Here is a 22,210-nt window from a genome sequence, read left to right on the forward strand (position 1 = left end):
GATTTTTTTCCTGATCTGTATTGGCTTGGGATAGTGTCTTCACGCCGTATTACAGTGAAACAGTGCTTTACAGTAACTCTGAGCTGAATGTTGAAAACGAAGATGGGATATCAACTCTTTTCTATCTCCAAAAGATATTCCCAGGTATTTCTTCTCGCATGTTTTGGATTCTAATTACAAAGGTAGTTGTTTTCTCTATCTGTTTTTTTATAATTTATTGTATTTTATTTTTCTCCTTATAGTTGGTCTTCCCAGACTTAAGTTTTCTAATCATCTCCAACTTCTGCCGTCTTTTTTTAGATGAATGGGAGAACTTTTTGGAACGTATTGACCAAAATGACAGTGTAAATGCTGACCTACAAGAAAGTTCTGTTAGCGTGTTGGAACTTCGCTTTTGGGCATCTTACAGGGGACAAACTTTAGCTAGGACAGGTAAACAAATTCATATATTCACACTTAAATCTTATTCGGCTACTTTTCTGAAGTACGGCCACTTAAGAAAGTGAACTTTTGATATTTTCTTTAATTCTATGAGTTCCACTTCTGTTTAATGCAGTGCGTGGTATGATGTATTATAGAAGGGCATTGATGCTGCAGAGCTTCTTGGAAACCAGATCTCGAGGAGGTTAATTATTCCAGCGTGGTTAGTATTGAATAATTTTGTAGTGCTTACTGATGTGCTTTCTCTGGTGCAGATGATATCTCTTCTCAGACAAGTTCTTATGCAACTCAAGGCTTTCAGTCGTCACATGAAGCACGTGCTCAAGCTGATATAAAATTCACTTATGTCATTTCATGTCAAATTTATGGGCAACAAAAGCAGCGGAAAGCCCCTGAGGCAACTGATATTGCACTGCTTCTGCAGAGGTAAGCTTTTGAAGTTAGTTTCAATCGATTTGGACATGTGTTTCATCTCATTTTTTGTAAAATGTTTTTGTTGAAATTTTCTCCAGTTCACACACGTGCTGTACTTTCCTTTCATTTTAGCTTCCAGGTAAAAAGGGGTGTCAAAGATTTCAGAAATGGCTGAATACCCTAGGTTAATCTCCTGTGTAGGATTTTCTGAACTCTGATCCTGGGATGCTTGTGTTTCGTTGCTTCTAAGTTTGTAAACCTGAGTAAAATTTTTGTTCCAACTTTATGCTTCCTTTTTCCTCAAGTCAAGTTGATGCAAAATGAAAAACCTGAGACTAACTAGAATATGGGAAATTTGACAGAGTATTTTCTTTTAGCATGGGGTGAAAAATGCATAACTGACAGTAGTCACATATGCATGCGGATTACTCATCCGCTAGTATTGTAAAACTTTATCTATTAATAAAATCTAGTTTCTTATAAAAAAAAAGACAGTAGTCACATATGCGGCACATTGCATTTTGTTGCTGTTGTATCATTGGGCTGTTGCCTTGGTAACACTGACATTTTGTTGGAGCGGAATAGAAGGATTATTAACAATTTAGAAGAGTCAGATGAAAAGTGTTGTGACACGATTATCTGGCTAAGAGTGTTGTGACACGATTATCTGGCTGGATTTGGAAGAATTTGGAGTTTAAGAATTTCTCGATCTCAAATTTAGTGAGGGATTAGAGCAATATTTGTTGTTGATATGATCGGTTCTTTTGTTTTTCCTTTTTTACCTTGTTGATTTCTTATCCGCTTGTTTTAACTATTGGCTTTTAATTATTTAATGTAACATCATTTCCTATAAAAAACAGTGACATTTGGGGTTGTCAAAAAACATGGTGTAGACTTGTGATATTTTTCCATCGTGAGCCGGAAGGAACAGAACTAAATACATAACTGAAAGTGAATGTCTAATTTTAAATGCATAAGATTTCCTTGAGTACCTTGTCTTTTATAATTAATCGCAGACTGTCACTGTCTTTGTTTTATTAGGAACGAGGCACTTCGTGTTGCCTTTATACATGTGGAGGACAGTATCGGACCTGAGGGAAAGCCGGCAAAGGAATATTATTCTAAGCTTGTCAAAGCTGACGCTAACGGAAAGGATCAGGTATTTGGTTTAGGAGCTCATACTCCGAAATACGTGTCTTGTTTGAGAGATGTTGAGAGATTTATGGAATCATCACTATTTCTTGACGTACCCAATTCCTTGAACAAAATACGAATTAATGATCCTCTCTAAGAAAGTCGGTATTTACACCGAGTGATATCTTGGACGAGACCTTAAGAGTGTGCATGCATTCGGAGAGCTTGATGAAATAATTCTTAATTGTTCTCGTGTATGATGGCTTAAACCAGATTTAGAAAAGTGTGATGTCCAAAACAAAGTTACAGTCTGAATGGAGAAGATCAAATTCAGAGTTGCCATTTGGACGATAAAGTTGTCAGACTTTAATCACCTTTTTATATCAGATCTAGTTAGAGATCGAAAATTTATTTACAGCTGACGACAGTGTATTAGTCGTTGGTGGGATGTTTTGCCGATTTCTCATCCGCTTTTTTGCAACTTTTTCCATTATTCTAATAAAATTTTCGTTTCAAAAAAAAAAAAGAAAAGAATGGAGAAGAACAAACTGCTTGTTTCCATTTTCACCTTTGTTATGGTTAGGAGATATGAGCAAGTAGGTTTGCAGTCCCTATGTTTCTACATATTTCTGTGTAGCAATATCATATATTTATAAAACTCATTTTGTGATCTGAACCATTTGAACTACTACATCTTATCATATTGCACATGATGAAATCAATGTACATCTTTAGTATATTCTGTGTTTGAACTTTTGATTTTAGAAACATTACTGGATAGCATGCTTTCTATGGATTGACACCTGTTACTCGCATTACTGCTGGCTTGATATTAGCCTTGATTTATGCTGTTATTTGTTTCAACACACCTCTTGATGGGCAGGAAATTTTTTCTATTAAACTTCCTGGGGATCCTAAGCTGGGAGAAGGGAAACCTGAGAATCAAAACCATGCAATAATTTTCACACGTGGAGAAGCTGTTCAAACTATTGACATGAATCAGGTTGATTTTCTTGTGAAATTGAGCAAATTACCCTTTATATGTTTAGTACAAGATATGCATGCTATTTGGATTTTTTATTTGTTTTAATGGACGGCCATTATCTGAGAAACTTGATTTTGTTTTTGATAATTGGATGGCTCAATAAGTAAAAGATTGCGCTTATATGGTATGTTTGGAAACTGGGACAATGTCTGTCAATTATACTTGATGCTTGACTGTGGTTTTGACAAATGTTTTTGGCGGCTATATGGACTGAGTAACAATACAAAGTGTTCAATTAACTAGGAAAAGAATCAGAAAATAAATCCCAACAAACCAGAAAATAAAATCATATCTTACCAAATTTTTGCATAAAAAACTATACCTGATGTTGGCGCAATTTTTTTTGATAGGAAAATATTCATTAAATAGAAACACAAATTACAAAGGACGGACAAGAGATCCGCACTGCGACGAAAAGTACAAGAAAAATCCTTGTCAACTAAAACACAAATATAACTCCAACTTCTAACTAAATCTGAAATCGAGAAGTTCTTAAAATATATATGCTTTACTTTCCAACTAGATGCACAAATCTTAATTTTTTCCCAAATATCTTCAGTCGAGTTTTCTGAACCTTCAAAAATCCGTCTATTCCGCTCCAACCATACTGAGCAGCAAATACAGTGTACTGTTAATGTCCAAAAATATCTACCCCTCTTACCTGGATCGCGTCCAAGATTTGCCTCAAAAAGGTCGGGCAATGATCTTGGAACCACACATACCAAATTTATTTACTCCAAAGCTTTGAACCTTTGAAACAAAGAATGCCCGTGAAAGAACACTAAATAAGTATATGATTCTGATTCTCCACCTCCTTCTGGCACATAACACACCAATTAGGACATAGAGCACACGAAAATCATTTTTTTTGCATCATCTCACAAGTGGACAGTTTACACAACACTGCAACCCACGAGAATACTGGAACTTTTGATGGGATTGGACTTTTCCAAATGGCATTAAAGAACGAAAATAAAGGAAAATCCCTAATCGGAAAGAAAGACTCGTAGAATGATTTGACTGAGAAAACTCGTGAAGGATCCCCATCCCAAACCTTTCTATCTTCAACCCCGTCAACCAATCTGACACTCTCTAAAGATCCTAACAAAGAACTCAGTTCGGAAAGAAAGCACGGGGGCCGGATGGATTTACTTTGGCTTTTTTCCAACAAAACTGGGATACGGTAAAAGCAGCTCTTTTGAAAGTGTTTGCTGAATTTTATGAGGGAGGAGTGGTTAATGGATTCACTAACGAAACTTACATCTGTCTAATTCCAAAGAAACAAGAAACGCTCAAGGTGAAGGATTTTAGACCGATTAGTTTGACGACGAGCTTGTATAAGATTTTGGCTAAAGTCTTGATTAATAGATTGAAAAAGTTTTGGCAAGTACAATCGCGGAAAACCAGTGTGCTTTTATTAAGGGAAGACAGATCCTAGATTGCTGTCTCATCGCGAATGAGGTGGTTGAGGAATGTCGAAGGAAACAGAAGAAGAAAGGCTGGGTCCTTAAAGTTGATTTGGAAAAAGCATATAATAATGTCGACTGGAGATTTCTGGATTATGTGTTGCAAATGAAAGGATTTGGTGAAAATGGAGGAGGTGGATGATGGGCAGTGTTTCCAATGTCTCTTTCTCGATCTTCATTAACGGAAGGCCGAGGGGAAAATTCAAAAGGGAGAGAGGACTTCGGCAGGGGGATTCATTATTCCCTTTTCTTTTTAACTTAGTAGTTGATGCTTTGGGAAGATTGGTAGATAAGGCCAAGGGTTTGAATGAGGTCAGAGGACTCGAGATAGGAAGGAGGAAATTGGAAATCTCGCATATTCAGTTTGCGGATGATATTTGGTTTATGGTTCAGACAGAGAGGCATATAATGGCATTAATGGATATACTTACTTGTTTTGGGCTTACATCGGGATTGAAAATTAATTTGGAAAAAAGTGTTGTGTTGGGTATTAATTATCCGGAAGATGCAATTGATGCTTTGGCACAGGCAATTGGATGCAAAAAAGATATTTGGCCAATCAAGTACTTGGGGGTTCCATTGGGAGGTCACCCCACGAAATTAAATTTTTGGGAACCAGTTTTATCAAAAATGTCAAGAAAATTATCTTCATGGAAAAAGGCATTTCTATCCGGGGGTGGTAGGCTAACGTTGATACAGTCAGTGTTGAGCGCGATGCCATCCTATTTCATGTCCTTATTTAGAATTCCACGACGAGCGGAGAAAAAGATGGAAAAGATGATGAGGGTTTTTTTGTGGGATGGGGCAGACGGTGACACGCATTGTCATGTTGTTGGGTGGGCACATGTGAGCATACCGAAGAATAGGGGAGGACTGGGACTGGGGAATATTGGCTTCAGAAATAGAGCATTGTTGGGGAAATGATGGTGGAGAGGGTCAGTGGAGAGGGAGCCGTTGTGGAAAAATGTTATAACAAGCATATATGGTCTTCAAGATAATGGGTTTGACAAAAATTCTGTTAGAAATGGGTTTCGACTGGGTATTTCTGAGGAGGGCAGCAGATTTGTTCGTTACGGAGCCGGGAGGAACTTCAGACAGAAAAATGAGGACTTTCTGGTATGTGGTCATACACTGTACGTTCTGGTCTATCTAGTTGGAGAGAAATAATAGAATATTCGCAGACGTCTCGAAGGAAGTGAACCAAGTTTGGGAGAAGATCAAGTTCAGGGTTGCTAGTTGGACAACTATTGTTAAAGATTTTAATCATTTATCGGTTTCAGATTTGATTAGGGATTGAAAATTTGTAAGGGCATGACAATAGTAGGGTAGTCATCCTCAAGTTGTGCTTGTAATCGTTTGTGCGGACTACTCATCCACTTTCTTTTTGTAAAATTTTATCTATCAATAAAATATAGTTTCGGATAAAAAAAAAAAGAAGTGGAACAATATTCCTCCATCGAGACAAAATTAGAAATAGTGTCGTTGTGAATCGATGAAAATTGGAATAAAGTTGGATAAAGATCCTTAAAGGAAGAAACCTCCACCACCTTTCCTCCCAAAACCTTAACCTATTTCCCCGTCTAACTACCACCCTCATAGACCGATGAAATGCCGGATAAATTCTTGAAATAAACTTCTACGGACTTCGAAAAATACCATATCTCGCTAGACCTGCGTCCCAACCGTTGTCATGTAACCTGTATTTGCTCACAATAATTTTCTTCCATAGCGTCTCTTTCTCATCATAGCACCTTCACCACCACTTCCCCAACAGAGCCCTATCCCTTAGACAAATTTTGCCAATACCCCAACCTTCCCTTGCTTTCGGTTTACAGACTAACTCCCATGCTACCATATGACAATGTGAATCTTCATCAGCTCCATCCCATAAAAAATCTCTCATAATTTTTTCCATAATCTCTGCTATACCCTTTGGGACCCTAAATAGTGACATGGAATACATTGGTAGCTCATTCAACACCACAAAAATTACAGTGAATCTTTCACACCAGACATAAATGCTTTCTTCCAACTTGCCAATTTCTTAGCCATTTTAGACAAAACAGGTTCTCAAAACGAAATTTTCATCCGGTTTCCGCTCAGTGGAACCCCCCAGATATGTTATTGGCCAGCTTTCTTCCTACAAACAATTTCTCGAGCTAAATGAACCTCTTCTTCGCCACAGTTAATGCCTAACAGGGCACTTTTTTCCTTGTTGATCTTTAATTCTGACATCTGACAGAAAGCGTTTAAGACCTCTACCAGAAATCTCAAATGACTTGCTTTTTTGACAAAGTACGGAGTCATCCGCAAACTGAATGTGTGGCATCTCTACTCGCTCTCTTCCCACTTCCAAACCCCGAATGAGATTCAATGCCTTAACCTTATCAATGAATCTACCCAGCACTTCTACTACCAAATTAAAGAGGAAAGGTGAAAGTGGATAACCTGTCCTTTCTCGCCCTTAAATTTACCTCTGGGCCTTCCATTAATAAGAATTGAGAATGAAACAGTAGAAACACAACTCCGAATCTACTTACGCCATCTCACTCCAAACTCCTTTTTCAATGGAACATGATCCTAAAAACCCCAATCTACATTATCATACGCTTCTCGAAGTCGACTTAAAAAGCCCATACCTTCACCTCCTCCACCACCTCATTCATTAGCTATAAGACAACAATCAAGAATCTGTCTTCTTTTTATAAAATCACTTTGATTTTTTATATAGTGGGTAAAACTTTCTTCAATCTACTTGCTAGGACCTTGGCAATAATCTTGTACAAACTTGTTGTCAGGCTGATTGACCTAAAATCTTTTACCTTGACTGAATCTTGTTTCTTCGGTATGAAATGTACGTCTCATTGATAATACCATTTATAACATCCCCCAAGAATTCATCAAAAACCTTCATTAGATCACCTTTAACCCAACACTCATGAGTAAATGCCATTGTAAAGCCATCTGGGCATGAGGCTTTTCCCTCACCATTCTCAAACACCGTTTTTTTAATCTCAGCCTCTGTAAAAGGTCTCTCCTACTCAACTAAATCCTCACCATCGATTGAACACGATTCCACTCCTTCTATTCCCCATCTCCCCAGCATCACGGTATAGTTTTTTGAAAAACTCTATTATGGTCAACTCAATCTACTCACTGTCTGACGATTCTACCCATCCACGACCTCCAATTTCAATAGTTGATATGCTCCTGCGATGATTTAATAATGAATGAAAGAATTTTGTGTTACGATTCCCTTCACTCAACCATTTTACTTTTGCCTTTTGATTATCAATATAATTTCTTCGGCATGCTAGCTCTTCTATTGCACATTTGATCTTCTTTCTCTCAATTGCTAGCTCTTCTGACCTCTCTCCCTCTTATTTTTGCTCATCCAAATGCCACTTTTTATTTTCCAGTGCTGCCAATAGCAGATAGTAATAACCAATCAACAAACCTGGACTTCCACAGACTTGCAATAAATCTCCTATCCACCGATTCCCTATTAATTTCTCGAAGAGCAATAATATTCGGTTTCTTTTTCGCAAAACTCTAATTAGTCCCCTGCGTGTACCCAACCCTCCTCCCCTGATATTCCAGGAGCAAATATTTATTTAACCACTTCGAAATCCCGCTGCGACAATCCTTTCTCATAATTGATCTCAAAAGTCAACCTCCTTAACTCCCTAATTTTTTTGGATCTCGACGCATAACTACTTCATTCACTAAAGGCCTCTTCTCAATCCCCAATGTCAATCTCGACAAGCAATCCTCACTACCATTCAAACATGTTAACCTCACCAACGATTCCGCTATATTCCCTTGAAACACCCTATCCTTCTCATCCTCGGAATGGTTGCACACCAATTGACTTGGCTTTTCACCCATCAATGATTCTTCACCCTCCCCTGATAATCCCCGGGACATGCCCAACACAGGAAAAGGCGAAGGAAATGTAAAATTAAGAAAAAAAGATTGTTTTAGAGGTAAATTTTGACAAGAATGAAGAAGCTCTCCCACTTTAGGATTCAAAGTCCCCTCGTAGCCCGGTATTCGCAAATGTTGAGAAACATGAGATAATGCAAAAAGACCTCGTATGTCTTCCATACCCAAACCCGTAGACTTTGAGATATCGGAAGTAACTGGACTGCCGATCACAAATGATTCTGAGCTTTCGCCGAAATTGTCTACAATATCCTCGTTCTGCATTTGGTCCTCACACTCACCGAAACCTCCACCACCCAATGTTTGTTCCTCCAGCCTCAGTGGGTCTGCCCTTGACAATTCAACCACAGATGGGACGTCATTACCACCTTTTGTACGAACCTTTCTTCTGTGGTATACAATGTGAAAAGTATGCTCCGTTATCCCTTTCTCTGCCCCACAGTTAGGCGATACTACACCTCCAATCTCTGATAATTAAATTTTTAATTGAACCTCTTCTAAAATTTCCTGTCTTTTAGGAGTAATCCTCTTTAGAATCTTGATATGTCTGCTATCGGTTCTGACCCAAATTGCTTGTCAGCTGAACTTGCCCCTTTGCTTTTATTATTGTTCTGCTCTTGGATTTCTCTACCAAACAATTCCACTTCTTCAATTCTGTGAGTATGTCCAAAGTCCCCAATCTCATTAATGCCTTTGGATGTAGCCCTATCTTCATTCTCACAAATCCCAGTTTCATTTTCTTTTCCCACGCTTTCTTCCTCATTCTGTTTGTCCTTCTCGATCCTGATATCCACATCTAGCATTTTTGGACTTGTAGACGGTCCTGCTTCGCTCTGCCCCTCATAAATTCCTTTCAGTTTCCCCCATCATCAGGCTTCTTAGCCCGATCAACAACCACTTGAGCATAAGATCATTGTTCAGATATCTCATACGCGGCTATATTGACAGAGTTCACCACTACTCGAATGTTCAGAAGCCCATACTCCGATTGAATCTGCACCGTACTATTAATGAAACCTCCTTCATGCCCTACCACCGTAATTTTGGCTGCTGATAATTCCTTAAACATAGTAGTTTCTTTACTAATTCCAACAAGCTTCCACAAGAGTCCCTAATAATCTTAAGCACATCGGTCGACCACAGATTCCACGGATGTCCAAATATCATAACCCAATTATCACAACACTCCAACACTCTCTTTTTTCTTATGTCCTGTCTCCACTGTTCAAACGATAAAGTGACCCTCTTTTCAAAAAAGCATCTCCTGAACCTCAAATAAACATGGAATCATACTCACTATTCAGCCACCACACCGCCTTATTAGCTTGGAACAGAAAGATTTCACTGTACTGTTTGACCGCCTTACCAAGAACCGCCCGAATCAAGTCCCAAGAGATGTTAACTTCCTCTCTTGTGATAATAAATGCTTCACTCCAATCCTTATCCTTACATTTAAAGAATTCATTCTCCTCGATCTTTGTAGACACTGGTTTTTGCCATGCATGATAATCTTTCTGATTTGATTGATTATCTCGCTTTAGGCCTACATGTGGAAAAACTCACATCTCTATCGTCCCACGCATTGCTTTCGAAATATTATTTGCCAAACACTTCCACCCTCACATGGCAATGCCACACGGTATAATGATATGCTGCCTCTTACCTTGTTGCATGATCTGAGACACTTCCAAAAAGCGGCCTATATTGTTAACAAACCTTTGAATAGAGAATACTGCATTGATGCCCCTGAAACGGTTAAAATCCGGGCATGATTTAGAGTTATTGATGTACTCCCTAAGCTTTGAAAATATCCATTTGGCACACCCAACAAATAGCTCGCATGTTGAGTTCCTCCCACTTCCCTTTTTATTTATGAACAATTTTTGTTCAACTTTGAATTCTCCCTCCACACTAGGAGCAGCACATCCCCAGAACACCTCAAAGGCAGATTACCCATCCTATTTGGGGATCCCGTGACATGCTGCCTTGAGAGACGCCACTGCCGCATATAGAAACCTGAAGGCTGGTGCTGATTAAAACGAAAACAAAGGCCATAATCAGTGGATTGTGGAGTAAATCGACGAAACTAGACCTAGGGCTAGCAGCACTGGATGGAGCTAAAACAGTGCTGAGGCTGAGGTCAAATTATGAAGAAGAAAAGAAGACCAAATGTCCCTGGCGATAAAGTTGAGACCGGCGGAAATCAATACTGGTCGGAAAGACCACATGAAGGTAGGCTCAGGTTGGAAGAAAAAGATGCTGGGCTGATCTAGTCTGGACTGAGGTCAGCGTCCATATTGAGTTTGGAACGCAAAAGAGAAAGAGATCAGCAGGGGAAAGTGAGTGCCGACAGTGTGGATAAGTTAGTTTGAGGCCAGGAGATGAGGCCGCTGGTCGAAGCTAGCCAAGTACGTGATTGGGGGCCATTTACGTTAAAAAAAGTATGAAGAAAACTGTCAAAAAAAGAAAAAAGAAGAAGAAAGCTTCAACGACCGGCGACCGACGAAGGGAGGTGTTAGATGGTGGATGTAAATGGTAGATGTTGATCGGTGATGGTGGGTCATGGAGTAATCTGCCGCCACAATTCAGGAGCAAAAAGGGAGAGCATTTTCAAAAAATTCTCTCTCTAGGGTTTTCACGTGATTCCCCTGATGTTGGCTCAATTTTAAGTTTCAGCCTTAAATCTTCTTATTTCCTTCAATTTGAATTGCTTATGAAAACCTATTGGTGATGTTTGTATGTTATGTGCTTGCATAGTTGTCAAGGGCGCAAGGCGCACCGAGGCGCACAAGGGCTCTGGAGCCTGAGGCGCGAGGCGCAAGGCGAGGCGCGCGCCTTACCGAAGCAAGGCACACGTTTTTAATTTTTTTTAAAAATATATTTATCTTAGAATGAAATAGTAAAATATGAAATAATTAAGTCACAATGTCACACAAAACAACAAATAATTAATAAGTTCATAATAATAAGTAACACGATTAAAATTCTTCAATCATCCAAATCAAGTTCATCTTCTTCCATCGAATCATCAGAGTCCCTAGAACTTTCGGACTTGTATTCTTCTTGATCTTCACCACTTTCTTGATCAACGTCAATTTCTTCTTCCTCTTCATCCAAAAGATGTGAAATTGGCCTTTTACTGGTTGTTTTGGATGTAGATGCCCTTACCTCGTTTGAAGAAGATGAAGCACGAGATCTAAAACCATAAATCGGTTCCCCAACCCCAGACGCTCGGCCTACATCACCCCATGTCAAATCATCATCCTCAAAGACTAGATTATTTTCTTCATTGTCCAATCCTCCCATCAACCATTCATTGCTATCATCGATATCATCCAATGAAATAGGATCAATTTTGTCGCGCAATCATATTGACATTTCAATGCCCTGTTATATTTAATGAAGACTAGATCATTCAAACGCTTCTGCGCCAACCTGTTTCTTCTTTTCAAATGAAGCTGCAAAAATTTTAAAATACATTCATCCTTCATGAATTGTTCAAAATAATAATTACAATTAATATGTCAAGACTCAAGAGTATCTATTCAATGTTAAAATTTAAATACTTACATGCTGAAACATACTCCAGTTCCGCTCACAACCAGAAGCACTGCACGTAGGCTGAGAATTCTCACATCAAAATCTTGCAATTGTGGGGTCGTAGAACCATAAGCCAACCACCATTCAGCTGTCACTTTTTGACAAAATACTACACCACAGAGTCTCTCACTTTTTTCTGACTTTCATCATATTTTTTTGAATCTTTTGCTTCTTTTTGCTTTCCTTGACTCACAACTTGATCTATATTGTTGGCAAAGAAATAATCAAGAGGACCAACAGTCTTTGTCTTTTGACCGGAGAAAACAGGGAGGGATGGCGGCGGAACTCGGTGTTGACTTTTCGAGGGATTGGAACCACATCATCATCTTCCAAAATTTCCAATTGCTCATCAAATTCATCAAAACTAGGATTCATGTCCATTTGCCGCTTGATTTTTTTTTTTTGATATGTAAACTTGAATTTCAGTTCTAACATGCTCAGGGCATTTTGGACATGCTTTGGCATTTCGATGGCCTCCAGCAAGATTTTGCTTGAGACGAAAAATTTCTCCCTTGAGAATTTTGTCACAAAAAACACATTGCACGGAATTAGTGTCTTTTGGATTGATTAATTTCCCATAATTCCAGCCAAGATCTTTACGATTCTCCAAATTTTCAGAGGCAGACATTAACCTGGAGAAAATATTGCAACATATTAATCAATAATTCGGTATATATACAATAACATAATTTAATAAACCATGCAGAGCCAAATACTTGACATTTACTCACTTAATATTCATCCAAATTTAGTTGCCTTTTCAAGGCTTCACATGAAATAACAAAAGAAATCACTGGAATAAAAATATTAGAAGATATTAAACTCTTAAAGGTAGTGACATCCCTGGTTTGTCTAAATATTAAAAAATATTAAAAGATATTAAAGGCAGTCCAATTGGTCTTATTGATAACGTGTCCCTTTAGCTGTGGTTTCATGGATTTAAGACATGTGTAGTTTTAAATTTCATTTTAATTTAATAAGGCAGTCCAATCAAATATGCTTTGATTTCTGCATGCCTTTCTCCCAGTTCTCTATCTTTCTCTGCACATGTGCTACATTCTTTAATATGAATTCTAAAATAGGTACCGGCACTTCTGGTTTAAAAAAGTAAAAATAGAAATAAGATATCGACAACATGAAGAACCGATACCTAAGCTTCTTCAATAAATGGTTCTTGGCCTTTCTCTTATTCACGTTGTCGTCACGTTGTCGGCTGTAATTCTGTTGCAGTGCACAGCTCTTGTCGCTTATTTAATTTGTTAACTGGGCTACTAGGGTTTGGGGTTGGGTTGGGCCTTTTACATTTTAAGTTAATATTAAAAAAAAAAACAGAGAAGTTGCATTTCAAAATGCAACTTCTCTGTTACAGAATTTTTTTTTTAAAAAAGGAATCTTAAGGCGCGCGCTGGGCTCGCCTTTGTAAATTATGCGCCTGGGATTGTCCCAGGCGCAACACCCGCGCCTGGGGCGAGAGGCGCTCGCCTTTGACAACTATGTGTGCTTGTGGATGCATTTTAGTGTGTGTAATTCTATTTTGTGTTTTGAGTGTAAGTTTTCATGTCCCGAAGATGTGTGCGTGCGTGCGCAAAAAGCTCTTTCAATTTGTGTATTGGCCCTTGTGATCTGTGTGCATATCTATATGTTTCCTGAACGTGGAACTTCTGTAATGTGGGTGTTAGGGATGGCTATTAGCGCAACTTGCAAGTGGTTTTAAGGTAGAAGCAGCATGTTGTGAACCTCTGTTGGGAGCCGTCGGTGTTGGCTGGTATTGTGTGGTGATCTAGAGTGGCAGTTTAGGGCTGAGTAAGTGTGTGCACATGATTATACTGAGTCTTACTGAGTTCTGCCAGACTCGGCTCTTACAAATCTTATGGGCACTCACTTGCTTAGTGTTAATCTTCTTTTACTGTGATTTTGTTCAGATGTTACTCCATTCTTCTTTATTTTGTTGCAAGATTATTTTATTTTTCTTTGGAATAAATTCTTCAATGTCATCTAGGACAACTACCTTGAGGAGGCAATAAAAATGCGAAATCTCCTTGAGGAATTCCGGGAAAATCATGGTCTTCGGCCCCCGACAATTCTTGGTGTAAGAGAACATGTGTTTACTGGAAGGTTGAATAACCTCTTACCGTCCTCTCTTCCTCTCTCTCATACTACTGTTCAATTCATTTGGTGAGAAATCTCTATGATCCAAAATTTTGTCTGAAATCAATGCAGTGTCTCTTCCTTGGCGTGGTTCATGTCCAACCAAGAGACAAGTTTCGTGACCTTGGGTCAGCGTGTTTTGGCTAAACCTTTGAAGTAAGTGTAGATTTTTAATAGTTTAATGATGCATTCTAGACTCACTTTTCGGGTGTATACTTTGTGTTTTCGCTTCTTGCTTTCTCCTTGTGCATGGCAATTACACGTTCCCGAGATGTACATCATGTGATTCTTTGTTATTTGATAATTTTCATCTTACTTCCCTGCTAAAACCACTGAATCTACATGTTGGGAATTTATCTAATTTCCCATTTGAAATCATGCAGAGTCCGTATGCATTATGGACATCCAGATGTCTTTGACCGAATTTTTCATATTACTCGTGGTGGTATCAGTAAAGCATCGCGCGTCATTAATATCAGTGAAGATATTTTTGCAGGTAATGTTGGCTGATTTTCATTATGGGCACGATAATGTGCTTTCACTAATACACCTAAGTACAGATGTGGAATTTCGGCTATTCCTGATAGTGGCCCTCCTGCCTATGCATGCATACTTTGTCCCACATTGCAAATTAAGATATTAATTCTTTAACTTGAGCAGATGGACCTTCATATATATAACTTGCTACATTTCTCCTTGATACGAATGCATATTATTAGTTGTCATTTTATGGCATGGCTAACATTATGTAGGAGGTAATATATGCTCCTGAGTTTTGAATATAAATAAAGTGGTGGAAAGGTTTGTAATTGAATTGCGTAGGAATCTGATGTTTTCAAGGAGAAATAATGAATAATATAATATCGTTCCCTATAAAAAAATAAAAATAAAGTCGCATTATAATAGGATATACCGTTTCAGTAATCTGCATTTGTTAAAGTGATTCTTTCAAACTGTTTTTTCTCTTCGTGCCATTCATTGTTTTGGACTTGCAGAATAGCACTCAGCAATTAATTGTATATCACTGTTGTATGTATAGATGCTTCAGTCCTGTCGTATTATTGTTATTTCACAATATAGAATCCTTTTAAATTATTTTGTATATTTCTCAGTCTGACTGTGAGATTTATTTTATGCACTTGCCTCTCTACACTGTCTCCTGAAATTTGCAGGCTTCAATTCAACATTGAGACAGGGTAACATAACTCATCATGAATATATTCAGGTCTTTACGGGTTTTCTTGTTTACCTATAATGGAAGATTACTTGTTCCCATTATTCTGACATCCTGCTTCTTGGCTAGGTTGGGAAGGGAAGAGATGTTGGGTTAAACCAAATAGCCTTATTTGAAGGCAAAGTCGCTGGAGGAAATGGAGAGCAAGTTCTGAGCCGGGATGTTTATAGACTTGGGCAGCTTTTTGACTTCTTCAGAATGATGTCCTTCTTTTTCACAACTGTTGGCTACTATGTTTGCACAATGGTAAAACTGAATTGCATTCTTCACTGTTGAAAACTCTTGGTGTTTGGCTCCATAAAGTTTACTCAATCATCTAATAGAACTTCTCTTAATTGCAGATGACTGTTCTTACCGTGTATGTTTTCCTGTATGGAAGAGTTTATCTGGTAACTTCTCTCTTTAAATATAATTTTATTTTGTTTTTGGACGATTGATCAAGAATTTAGAATTGGAAACATGATGTGCTTTCTGCATCCTAGCAAATGATTGCTTGTGGAGGGTTACAAATTTTTTATTATTATTAGGTACGAAGTTTCAAATTATGCAAGGAACAAGGATTTCTTCCTTGGATATGTACCTATCTACATTTATACTAACTTTAGGTGCTTACTGATACTACAAATGAGCAATGATCATCTAAGCAGCGTTTTAAAATAATTTCAAATGTACCTATCTACATTTATACTATCTTACTTTTGCCACGAGTCTATAATTATATCTAATTATTATATAGTGCCATGCGCTTAGAGTTTTGATTTGATGGAAATAAGTCTGCCGGTACATGTAAGCAGCGTTTTAAAATAATTGTACGATTGAGGGCTTAACTTTATTGGGCTTCAAATAATAGGATTGGCTTGGGTTATCTTAAAATGCAAAAGTAAGGATTACAGTAGAAAATGGGAATGAGATAAAAAGTTTTTTTCATTAAAGATTGTATTGGAGAACGTGATACATATTTTTTTTATTTGGGAAGAATTGAAAATGTTTTTTAGAAGCATTGCCAAACATGACCTGATTTTTTTTATTTCTTTGCCAAAATGTATCCTCGAAGACCCGATTAACATCCAGTAGCTAATAAATATTTATCTTACAATGAAATTTAACCTAGACTAAAGTAACAAGACATTGACCCCCAAACTGAATAAACAACTTAAAGCGGAAGAATTTCATGTTTTGACCTACGTTGGTTGGGAAGCACAATTATGCTTCAGGTTTCTCAACTTGCACAACTTAACAGAAGACTTGAAAAGATTTTTTTAAATTTGCAATTGATGGACGACCAAGTCGATGTCAGAATATAGAGTAGATTAAAGATGTTGTCAAAGCTAAGTCATGTGTCAGACATGGGTTATTCTCACTTAAAGAATAAAAGTCCTCATTCATGGCCTGGATTAGTCTTTGTATCAATCCATAGATTCCATAATTCAAAAAGTTCTGTCAATCGATATTACATAAATTCAAAAGGAAAAATAATTTTATGAAACAGTTGTTTATTTCAGTAGTTTGACTAATTAACAAAAGGTTCATAGGAAATTTGAAATTTAAATATATAAAGGTAGAAAGGAACAGGATAATATATTTCTTTATTACCTATCATGTGAGATGATACTCTCGAAGCTACAGTCGAAACCTAGCATGAGAAGATAATGACTAGTGTGAAGATTTATTTCCCATAGGCAGTAAAGTATGGAATGGAAATAGATTTTCTTACTCCTTTAATAAATCAAGTATAAATTGATCATGAACTGATGTGTATTCACAAGCCCGTGATAGCTGCTCTAGTCTAATCTGACTTTCCAATTTTATCTCAACTATTTCTCGACATGGGATTGCCAGGATCACAATACGTACATGTCAAAATCCTTTATTTGAAAACCTCCCCTATAATCTCTATTGGGTGATGTACATGTTCACTTGTGTCAATGCCGATTGATCAAAATATCTCAAGAGATGCATTAATTTAGCATTGCTAGATGCCAGAGGAATCGTCAGAAATGTAACTGTAAGAATTGAGGTAGTATTTTCCCACAACGTGCCTTTAAAGGTGCGTAGTCAGATACGAGAATTTTGAGATGGCCAAAATTTCCAATAATCTTTGAGAGATTGTAAACCAAAATCAATGGCTGATATGCTTCCACCTCATAAATTGATCTGAGGAATGCCTGGTTTTAAAGGATAAATTCGTTACCTGGCTAATAATCATCTTTATTTATCTTAGATGCTAATCTTCCAGATTATATTTTTAAAATTTCAGGCATTCTCTGGACTTGATGAAGGAATTTCATCGCAAGCTAAAATTTTGGGTAACTCTGCATTGGATGCCGTACTCAATGCTCAGTTTCTGGTCCAAATTGGAATTTTTACTGCTGTCCCCATGATCGTGGGTTTTATACTGGAATTAGGATTACTACAGGTTGTTTCTGGTTCTTATTCATTAACTTCATGATTCCACCATATGACCTCTACATTGTTGTTGAGATAGTTATAGGCCCTAAAAGTCGATTGGGAATCAAAATCTATTTCCATGGTATCCTTGTTTATCCTGAGACTGTACATTTTACAGCTCTTTTGATATGGTAAAAAGACTGGTAAACAAGTCAGTTTTGCTTAATTCACTCAATTCTCTTGGGGTTCTTCAATGTTTGGACTGTCATAAATTTTTAGTTAACATGTGACTTGTTACTTTATTAGTTATAACATGTGTTACCCTTTTGAATGTTCTATATATGCATGGATGACGGGTGTTTATTATTACCTAACATAAATTCATGCAGGCTGTTTTCAGTTTTATTACGATGCAACTTCAGCTTTGTTCGGTATTCTTCACATTTTCTTTAGGGACAAGAACTCATTATTTTGGGCGTACTATACTCCATGGAGGTGCCAAGGTATCTGAATTTCTTTCTGGTTGATTGGCTAAATATTTATGTAGTTTGTTATTAAAATCTGTTGAATATAATTTTTCCAGTACCGAGCAACTGGAAGAGGTTTTGTTGTTCGTCACATCAAGTTTGCGGAGAATTATAGGCTTTACTCAAGAAGTCATTTTGTTAAAGCGTGAGTATCATCGACCAAAAAATTCTGTTGTGTTGAGTGCATCCATCTCTTTGTGCCACATGAACAACAATGCTTGAATATATATTTGTTGGTTTGTTTGTTTTGTGTTGGTGTGTATGTGACGAGTTCACAGGCTCTAAGTCTATTTTTCAGGCTGGAAGTGGCAGTGCTACTTATTGTTTACATTGCTTATGGTTACACGAAGGGAGGTGCTGTTTCCTTTGTTCTACTAACTCTGAGCAGTTTGTTTCTTGTCATCTCTTGGCTCTTTGCTCCTTATATATTCAATCCCTCTGGATTTGAATGGCAGAAGTAAGTTTCAGTATTACCTACAAAAATTACTGTATTGATAATTTGCCTCCTTGCCTTTTTTTTAAAGTTAAAGAACTTTGTTCATGCTTGAGGAAGAGAAACTATGCTGTTGATGTGCCTATTCTTTCTGTTGTTATAGAATGGATCCTGTGATGTTGCAGGACTGTGGAAGATTTTGATGATTGGACCAATTGGCTAATGTACAAGGGTGGAGTTGGTGTCAAAGGCGACAACAGTTGGGAGTCTTGGTGGGATGAAGAACAGGTGTGTTGCAGGAATTTTAGTAGGGTGGGAAGGATAATTTATCTTCAAATTGTTAATGGCTTTATGTAATTTTTTGTTATTATATGTCGTGGTATGATACCTCGTTGAGTAACTGTGAATTGATAGGTGTTGAGAAGTTGAAAGTTCGATGCTTGGATTGCGTTTTTCAATTTCATATCTGCTTTAAGAATTGTTATAGTATGTTGATTTATTGAAAATGAGAATTTGACTCTGCTACATACCATGCAAAAACCGAGTATGGTTTTTCGTTGTATTGGAAATTTCCAATTTGCAGTTTGTGTTACTAATTTTTAACTTAAAAAACTCTGCCCATTCTCATTTTTTACTGCTACTTCTCTGAGAAACTTGTTTCTTTCCGCAGATTCATATTCAGACTTTGAGAGGCAGGATACTTGAAACAGTTTTGAGCTTGAGATTTGTAATATTTCAGTATGGCGTTGTTTACAAACTCCATCTTACTGGAAAGGATACGTCACTGGCGGTATACTTTTTCTCTATCTTACGGGCTCTGAGTGTATGTTTGGTGTCTAGTTACAAGATAATTAGTCAATACATTGTATCTAGTAATTCCTATACGAACTCCTAAGCTATGAACACAAAACAAAAAGCTGCAAAAACGCCTACAAATATCGATTACCCTACTGTTTTGGTGAAGGTTTTTTCAAGAAAAGGGGACAATATCCAAAGTAAATATTTCTTTGTTCTTGATAGTTATATAGTTAATCAGTAGATAGGAACATACTCTGTATCGAAATTGTGCCTCTTAATCATTTCTATCACTTAAAGCCTAGGTGTTATGAAAAATATAATTTATGTGCTATTTGGTGTCACATTTTATTTTTCCAAAGGCCTTGTTCTTTTAACTTATGCTGCCCCAAAGAGTTGCCATCATTTAGTGTGTATTGATTTTTGAGTGACAATTGACATCTATTTGGACATGGATCAAATTCAATGAATTTTGCTGGTGTACTTCGATTTTGGCATGTCATCTCTCTTAAACTCCAATTGTTAATCATTTAATCAGTTCCATTATTTGTCATTAGATCTACGGCTTCTCTTGGGTTGTACTTGCTGGTATAGTTATGATCTTTAAGGTTTGGCTTTGTCCTTTTGCTTACCGTTATATGATTTTTATACTTTCACTCAATTCAGAACAATTACTTAATCTTCCTTTTTTCAGATATTCACATTTAGTCCTAAAAGGTCCACCAATTTCCAGTTAATGCTTCGGTTTATGCAAGGAGTTACGGCTCTGGGACTCATAATAGCCCTTTGCCTTGTCGTTCTGTTCACGGACCTATCTGTTCCTGATTTGTTTGCTAGCATCCTAGCGTTTATTCCCACAGGATGGCTCATTCTTTGTGTAAGTTATTATCATTAGATCCTGCTTGCGTTTGTTTTCTTCAGGAATTGAATGAGCACACACTTTTCCTTGTATGTTGTATGCATAACAATCACAAAAAGCGTATCAAGGAATCTTAAGGTGATTACAATGAATTCTCCATATCAAACGTGTGGTTTTCTGACTCTTTATCACTTGTCAAGGCACCATGTGTAGTTGTAAATTTGAAAATGAAAATCCAATAAATGCAATGATAAGGTTTGTCTACGCTAGCACTTACGCTTCTAGGTCGTGCTTATACATTGATTGATTTGTTTATGATGTATACCTTCTTTCAATGAAATTCCATCCATTCCAAGCATACTCCACCATTGACAATTAAGGAAGTTTTGTTCATGTTACATCAACTTGGTGCTAGTATATCTGCTACTTCAATAAAAAATCCAAGTGTTTCGCTAAAAGAGATACCCCCCAGGAAGAATGGTTTTCGTGTTCTATTTCTTCTGTGCTGTATTTTAGTGCAGTTTCCTTATGATTGTCCTCTAATTGCATTTCACAACAAATTTTATGCAGTTGGCCATCACATGGAAGAGAGTAGTGAAGAGTTTAGGCCTTTGGGATTTTGTGAAGGAATTCGCCCGAATGTACGATGCTGGAATGGGTATAATAATCTTTGCCCCTATCGCTATACTCTCATGGTTCCCCTTTGTGTCAACATTTCAGTCTCGCCTTCTGTTCAACCAAGCGTTCAGTCGTGGTCTGGAGATCTCTCTTATTCTTGCTGGAAACAAAGCTAATGTGGAGGCCTCCTCTTTTTAACTTGAACGCTAAATTTGATTTTTTCTTCCATATTTCGCTCTTCTCAGTTGAATGTTGTGGAAAGCTTTTATAGTTCGGTTATGATGTTCGACATCAAATTTTGGTAGCACGTCATGTAAGTCTATTCATGTGCAAATATTATTGGTGGTTGATGTTTTGGCCAAATAATATATTTGAATTTTCATACATCGACTCTTGGAGAAAATTTTGCACGCCCCTTCACCAAATTAACCCCTTTGACGTTGGATAATTTGGTGGATGGTCACCTTTTCCAAAATTGGCATATGTTTTAAATATTTTTCTACCAGTTGAGAGTTTATGGGACTTCGTTAAACTTAAATATTGCCTCACGCTTGAAACTATACGATATTTTTTGTCAAATGAGGTAATTGATAATTAAATAAAATCAGGATAAAAAAGTAGAAAATGTGTGCTTGAATGGGATCAAATAAAATTGCACCCTGTCAAAATAATAGACAATTCATAGGCTAAACTGAGTTTACACCCCTTCCAGATATATATCGTTCAACCCAAAAACTAGGGCCTCCTCAATAAATAAAAATGCATCCCGATTTATTGTTTGTCCCGGTTCCATCGGTGGTTCTTGCTAGTGCTAATGATAATTTTAAAATAACTTTTATGGAAATGTGTTTTTGAAAATAAATATTTTGTTGCATGATGCTATATGCTATGGTTAATGAGTAAGCCATTCTGATCAGCTGGTGGATTGTGTGTGAATCACAGTCATTTGGTTGCTTGGGAGCAAGTGCGTCAACCCAAAAATAGAGAGGGTTTGGGTATTGAGAATATTTATTTGAGGAATAGAGCCATGTTGGGGAAATGGTAGTGGAGGTTTTCCGCAGAAGAAGGGACATGGAAAAAGATTATAGTGAGTTAGGGCGTTACAAGATAATGGATAGGAAGCGGATTTAGCAAGAAATGTGACGTTCAGATACCCATGGAAG

The 22,210-nt window shown here is 37.4% G+C and overlaps 1 protein-coding gene across 2 annotated transcripts in view; it reads left to right on the top strand.

Annotated features, from left to right (window-relative positions):
• The window catches only part of LOC142549400 (callose synthase 10-like), a 41,327-nt gene extending 19,896 nt beyond the window's left edge, over positions 1–21,431 (top strand). For both annotated transcript variants that reach the window (XM_075658329.1, XM_075658330.1), the window contains 21 exons: positions 35–144; positions 301–432; positions 557–625; positions 696–867; positions 1,897–2,014; positions 2,873–2,992; positions 14,045–14,160; positions 14,266–14,349; positions 14,577–14,689; positions 15,366–15,418; positions 15,497–15,673; positions 15,769–15,816; positions 17,685–17,843; positions 18,205–18,318; positions 18,399–18,487; positions 18,641–18,799; positions 18,961–19,063; positions 19,446–19,565; positions 20,128–20,178; positions 20,265–20,447; positions 21,000–21,431. In XM_075658329.1, the coding sequence (XP_075514444.1) occupies positions 35–144; positions 301–432; positions 557–625; positions 696–867; positions 1,897–2,014; positions 2,873–2,992; positions 14,045–14,160; positions 14,266–14,349; positions 14,577–14,689; positions 15,366–15,418; positions 15,497–15,673; positions 15,769–15,816; positions 17,685–17,843; positions 18,205–18,318; positions 18,399–18,487; positions 18,641–18,799; positions 18,961–19,063; positions 19,446–19,565; positions 20,128–20,178; positions 20,265–20,447; positions 21,000–21,245 (2,536 nt within the window). In that variant the 3' untranslated portion in view covers positions 21,246–21,431. The remainder of the gene's footprint in view (positions 1–34; positions 145–300; positions 433–556; positions 626–695; positions 868–1,896; positions 2,015–2,872; positions 2,993–14,044; positions 14,161–14,265; positions 14,350–14,576; positions 14,690–15,365; positions 15,419–15,496; positions 15,674–15,768; positions 15,817–17,684; positions 17,844–18,204; positions 18,319–18,398; positions 18,488–18,640; positions 18,800–18,960; positions 19,064–19,445; positions 19,566–20,127; positions 20,179–20,264; positions 20,448–20,999) is intronic.
• Positions 21,432–22,210: the final 779 nt, after the last annotated feature.

The sequence above is a fragment of the Primulina tabacum genome, chromosome 6 (genome assembly GCF_025594145.1).
Source record: "Primulina tabacum isolate GXHZ01 chromosome 6, ASM2559414v2, whole genome shotgun sequence".
Lineage (NCBI taxonomy): Eukaryota > Viridiplantae > Streptophyta > Magnoliopsida > Lamiales > Gesneriaceae > Primulina > Primulina tabacum.